Source organism: Athalia rosae, chromosome 4 (assembly GCF_917208135.1).
Source record: "Athalia rosae chromosome 4, iyAthRosa1.1, whole genome shotgun sequence".
NCBI lineage: Eukaryota > Metazoa > Arthropoda > Insecta > Hymenoptera > Athaliidae > Athalia > Athalia rosae.
In genome coordinates, this window is record NC_064029.1 from 2,903,297 (window position 1) to 2,909,658 (window position 6,362).

Sequence of the window (6,362 nt, forward strand, 5' to 3'; positions counted from 1 at the left end):
CCAGTTTTCAGGGAATATGAATCTATAGTTTTTGAATCCAGCAATTGACCATCAGATAATTATATCTGATAATGCGCGCGGTACGTGCTCATTTGCTCCCAATACAAAAACAGGAGTGGCGGTACAGTGAAAATGAATGGAGAGGATCGAGTTATACAATTCCGTTTACTACTTATATTACGTATGTAATTTCCTGCTTACGTGTTGTTGGATGATTAATCAATGGTGATTTATATTTGAACAGATCATACCTTCGAGTTGTCGGACCATCGGGCCAACGAAACATATACCTGATATGCAATGTGTATACAGTTTGTTGTAACTTGCTACATTTTTAAATCAAGAATAATTCACGGTGCTCGTCGGCAGTATCTTACCTTTAATACATATTTCTTATTTTACCAGTTAACGTTGTAAGAAATATAGTGTGTCAATATTGACTCTCAGGTGGTCCCGTAAAGCAAGCCGAGAAGTTTCCTGGTTGTAAGTGATTTGTGTGCGACACATTCCGCGCGCGGATATCCATACAGAGTATTTTCTTACTACTCCTGCATCGAGCTGAACTGATCTCACGAAGTCAAATTTCTGATCACGCACCATTAATCATAATAGTGAAATGATGTGTAATAAATTTTGTGTCGTTAAGAATATTATGGAATTTTTTCTACGATACAATATCGTGGACTTGCACGAAGTACACGTACATTGAACGGAGTATTTAAAATAGATATTCGGGGATGCCATATTTTATCAGGTAAGAAGAGAATTACGCTAATACAGATCACAGGTGTAATCAATACCTGCCCTGAAAATGGATCGAATTTTTATTTCCGCTCCCTGATGCTGAGTGATGCTTCGACAGAAGTTTTCTGATCATCGCTTCATAATTTTTACTTTGAAAAGAAAAGAAGAAAAAACTACCGCCGCGATGAAATTGAATTATCTCAGTCTCGACCCTGGAGCGTTACAATTATTAACTCTTCGCGAATGAAGTTGTTGACTGAACTTCCATTTGCAGGTGTAGATAATTACCGCTTTGGTTTTAACCAGTCTTAATTATTAACGTATAATATCGAAGCGAGGTGTACTGCTGCAGTTACAGCTTAGAAACTACGTCTGCAATAAAACTTGAGGCGAGTTTTACGATGCCAACAAATGGATTTTTAAATACCGGATCCAAAATCAGCCGAATCATGCTTTATATTGAATGAAAATCGTTCTCCGTTATCTGTTATTAATACGGGGTAAAAATTCCGCCAGGAAGTTCTGCGGATTTTGTATAGCGTATGATCGAGCCCGTGTATAAGTTCTCTAAATCTTTAGACCGGCATTTCAGCATCTCACTTAAACTGTACCTGTTTGTTCATCAATTAACACTTGAGACCGTGCGGAGCAGAGACTCATTTGCACGGCCTACTTCTATTCCGGTTTCTCGGTACAGTATTTTCCACCTGATGCAGGGTGCCCGCTGAAAGCAGAATCCTTGTCTCGATATACGTTGTAAATAGCTGTTGTTTGAACTATTTCTATATCTATAGACCGACAATATTTGGTGCTGTATCAGGCGCCATTTATTAATGTCGTCAATTCTTACTAGCACATCTCTTTTATATGCATGTGAAAAATATACGATGTTTGTAATTTTCGTCTTCGGTGTACGAGGTGTACAACCTCATGTACTTGCAAAGAAAGGATAATGCAGATGTGGTAAATTATTGTCGTTCCATCTGCCGCGGTATATATTCTATAATATTCAACGTATAGTATAAGTAGAAAATGAGAAAGGGTTTGGGGTTGAGTATAGAACTCAGTCTGAGACGAGTTATGAATATTTTACCAGCACTCCATTCAAGAGAGCAGATCACCTTGTGTCACGGTAATTCGTCCCGGACTGAAGAAATATCCTCGGAAGTTTTTTTTTCGGGAAACGTAAATCGTCGCTCCTGTAAATCCATATAATAAATTATTTATATTTTTGCCCGTGCTCCACTAGCAGCTTACGCGGCGCCATTTCTCTTTTTGAATCGAAGACTTGTGGCGGGTGCCGATTGAGTAAAAAAAAAGAATCAATCAACCGGCAATGAATCGTCATTTCAGCAGATATGCAATCAGGCGTCAAAAGACAAATTTGTAATCTCTGGACATAACGAATTGAATAGAATTCTCATAATTTATAAGAGTTTGTTGGACCAGGCGTAGAGCTCCAGCCGCACAGTGTGCATGGCGCGCCGACATTGCCGCTCGAGACCTGGAGGACCTGACCGAATGGAGTTTGGATGCGGATCGGCAGTTTATGCGTGTGTTGCGCGTGTCCAGCGTACAAATGATTCTACTCTGGCAGCATATGCAGGAGCTCTATTGTTAACCACCATCGGCCAGCCAATCCCTCAAGACTTTCTCCTCAACGGAACCCGACTCCAAGATCTCAGGGTGCCTACTAATCGTCTACTTTAATTTCGTACGGAGAGGTAAAAATAACGGAAAGAAGGATAATATACGTATACACGAATGTCCCGTCATCGAATGCGTGTGTGGAACACAAAAACCATGAATAATAGATAAGAAAAGGTTGTTTTTCTTTTTCTGAAAACTCAACCCAGGCGGTATCGTTGATGTACAGTATCATATCGCACATATGCAATTGTTATATCAATAGGAATCTTGGCGGTTGACTTAACGAGCCAAATCTAGCGTTTCCTTCCACACAACAATTTTCATATCTACGTTCATAACACGAGTCGACAGGAAATCGCCGAGATAAGAAAGATATGTGTGTAATGTGAGATGACTCGATTAGTTATTATGTCACGGAGTCATCTCCTATCATTTTACTGCAAAGTGTTTCTCCCCCTCGGTATTTCCCTCACGAGGTATAGGGTCCCTGAATTCGCGCGATCTGCTTTCTTCGCCAATCGAACTGTAAGACTTGAGCTGATTCGTGAGAATTTCGGCTAAATCGATTGATCGTTCGAACTCCGATGACGCCATTATATATCAAACTTTGAACCGATAATCACGCTTCGACGACAGATCTGATCGCAATGGTCGTCATATGCTACATTCCTTATATTTCTCGTGTACTGAATATCAATAAGATTCGGTGACTAACACATACCTCGATACATCGACTCCGAATTTCACGTGCGAGCTGCTAAAGCCGAAGATGGACACTAAATTTTGAAGTCTCTGCACGCCAGACGTCTGCACTCGTCTTCCGGTGTAGGTATAAGTGTAGAATTTATGTATACACATGCCTATACAGATATATAATATTATACCTTGGCTCCTACTTTACAACGAGCATCCCCGGTAGCAGCTCAAGACGGAATATACGGTAAAAATTTTTGAAAATTTTAAGTTCGCCGGTATCGAGGATCCACGTTGCCTTCTAACGCACGTATAGTAATAGCTTCGCCGTGACTTCCGGTAGGTACAATTTTTCAAACTTGATTCTTGTGTGGCTAATGTCGAGGTGCGGGTATTATATGGGGGGCACGGGATATTAAAAAAAACCAAGCATCCGGATGTACAGTCGAAACGCCGGCGTAATGTGGTCATTTTGAAATGTATGTAACGCGCAGTTTATATACCTGTACATGTATACGAAGTGGACTGCATTACAATGTCAATCACGCACATCGTGTACCAAATACCGTCCGAACTCTAGAACCATGACATCATATAATACGCGCTTCCATATACCGGTATGTGTATTTTCACGTTGAATCGAGTCGAAAGAACAGCGTGTGTAATATATACCGCTGCATCTATCTCGCATTTTGCATTAAATAGGAGTAAATGTGAACATCTGTAACGATTCTTTCGCTAGATTGACAAACGACACTATCGTCAAGTGGAAATTACGACCGTTTCCTCAATACCTAATATACTCAAGTATACAGCTCTGCGGTCGAAGCACCGCTGCACAACTCATATTTACATCAATCGCACCAATGTCTTGAATTTTGCGGAGCATTTATTAGTCACGTCTATAAGTTAACTGAAGATATTTAGACGTTTCGTTGCGTTGATACACACGTGGCGTAATAATACGTCAAACAATTTCGTAACGACTGGGTAATTATATATAGCTTTTTACGCAACGCAGGGTAACTGCAGCATAATATCAAAGTAGGTATAGGTGGCAGAAACTACAAGTATACGTACGTACGGTACAGGTGTTACAACCGAAAATTTTTCTCTTAAAAATCAAAGGGAACATTTTGAACCTTGAGGTGGATTGTCAATCACCGTAACGGGCAAACTACGTGTAATCCTACGTAGAGCGATTTCATTCAAATATCTGGCTAACGCGCGTCATCGTTTCGTCGGGCAGGGCCAAGGTCGATTTGCAATTCAGTTTTTACGTTTGAAGAATTTTTATTCCCCTTTTATTTTTCTCTACCCAAAATGATTATACCTGGCTATGTGTATCGTGCGAGGAGCAAATTTTGGCGAAGGTGTTTAGAGAGCGAAAAACTTTGAACTCTGATCGATCGTACCTGTGTATCCTTCGTATACCTGTATCGGAATGGGTTTAATAACCGGCGTACAGAGAAAATTATTCTCGATGTAAGAAACCGCTCCCAAAAATGATACCGACGACGCCATTATCACGGACGATTGGTGATTGGCCAGAAGGAGTGTAATAACTAACGAAGTAGGTGCGACTCAAAGTTAAAAAGACAGCACCGCATCACCCCTCTCTGCAACCTCAACGGGGACCACAGGTAAAGGTGAAAGAGCTGAACGACGTCCAGTTCTTAGACTGAGGAACTTCTGCGCCATCAGTTCTTCGGCAAACCTTCTTCGTGGATAGTTGCACGAGTGCTGCGCTGCACCATGAGACACTACCCTACAGAAGCAGTGAAATTATAATTTCGCAGGAGTTATCGCATTCACGCAATTTCGAAAAAACTTTATATTTACGATAACCGATCGCTCGTGCGGATCAGAATTATTATGCTTCTTTCCATTTGTATCTTTTACCTATTTTTTGTCATCTAGTTATTCAGTGATCCACTAACGTATATTTCAATATTTCGACCGATTACTACACAACGCGGGAAACTGGAAATAAGAATAAATACGTATGTGTGCTTTTATTTTGGAAATCGTAGACGGAACAGTTTTCCAAATTGTTAGTGAATATTTCATGTATTATAAAGTGATACGATTTGAACTTTGAAAACTGATAGTTTTCTTTTCAAAATCGAAAGAACTATGCCTCGCGGTTGATACGAATCAAAGTTAGAATCAACTCGAGCCTCGATGATGAATCAAGAACCTTTATCCTTGCTATGGTATTGTTTAACCGATTGTAAAAACATAAAGGTATATGTACGGTCGAAGCATTAAAATACGAGTCTCGTCGTTTACGTATAAGTCAGTGGAAAGTGATACGTGCTTGGAAGCAGCGTGATGTTGTTTGCACAGATAACTTAACTCTTGAACGTGCGTTGCGCATGTCTGTAAATCGCGTAATTCCACGGAGAAAAAAATTTATCCAGCCGTTGGATCATTTTTAAGTTTGATAAACTTTGCCATTTCTCATTTTTCTTATAGATCCCTGAATTGTCCTTGCTGCGAGATCCATAAACTCATTTTCTGATTATCACGTATGAGCTCACAGACCGCGAAAGTAGGATTTGTAATTTTTGAGCAAATTTATTATTCATTACAATTAACCCGAAACTATACACCATTTTTTCTTTTTATTTGTCGGATTTTTATCATCACAATTAATCAATAAAACTCCAACATTCGTAGGGTGTTTAGTTACGATATCACATTGTCCATTATTATACTTCAATATGATCCACCACGATAAAAGGCTGCACATGCCCATCCCATGTACAATATGCAGTATGTGCAAGCTCATTGGTTTTAGCTAATGATTGTGCAGCGCGCACGAAAATGAGATAAATTGCAGCAAGGTTGAGATTATACGATACGGTCAAGATTCGAGGAATATTGCTCGTTAATCTAATCTCCGTAAGATCAATGGATTATTACATATCGTTCGATTGCCAATTCTCCAAGCAATATTTCCTTCACACTCACATGTATACCTATACTTACTCAATGACGTAACGTGATATTTAAATTACCTGTTTCGAAGAAAAATTCCCGCGTTATGATTGAGCCGAGTGCAAGTGCAGCGTAAAAAATATATAGCGCATGTCTTGATTTAATAATGTGAATTTGAAAAACATCACACTGGACGTCAGGGAGGCAAGATGTCGGCATAGCTGATGTGTCGGAAAATTCGGCTGTGTCACATCCAGCCAACCGCACGTCCGGATGATCCACAAAAAGAAGTGATACGACGATGTAGAAAATTATCGCGCTACTGGACGATT

The 6,362-nt window shown here is 39.9% G+C and overlaps 1 protein-coding gene across 1 annotated transcript; it reads right to left on the reverse strand.

The window, feature by feature from the left end:
• Positions 1-4: 4 nt before the first annotated feature.
• On the reverse strand, positions 5-6,214 carry LOC125500606. Its single transcript, XM_048653878.1, has 4 exons — positions 4,503-6,214; positions 3,116-3,254; positions 1,866-1,943; positions 5-1,468 (listed from the first exon to the last, which is right to left on the reverse strand). The coding sequence occupies exons 1-4, from the start codon at positions 4,609-4,611 to the stop codon at positions 1,420-1,422; spliced, it is 375 nt and encodes a 124-aa protein (XP_048509835.1). The 5' UTR covers positions 4,612-6,214; the 3' UTR covers positions 5-1,419.
• Positions 6,215-6,362: the final 148 nt, after the last annotated feature.

Bases quoted from the DNA above. Each gene is read 5' to 3' on its own strand.
- LOC125500606 (XM_048653878.1), bottom strand. From the start codon at position 4,611: ATGGCGTCGTCGGTATCATTTTTGGGAGCGGTTTCTTACATCGAGAAT. The intron at 3,255-4,502 runs GTACGATCGATC...ATATCTGTATAG, and splicing joins GGTATACGAAGGATACACAG to GCATGTGTATACATAAATTC. The intron at 1,469-1,865 runs GTGATCTGCTCT...TTCTGCTTTCAG, and splicing joins ACGAATTACCGTGACACAAG to CGGGCACCCTGCATCAGGTG.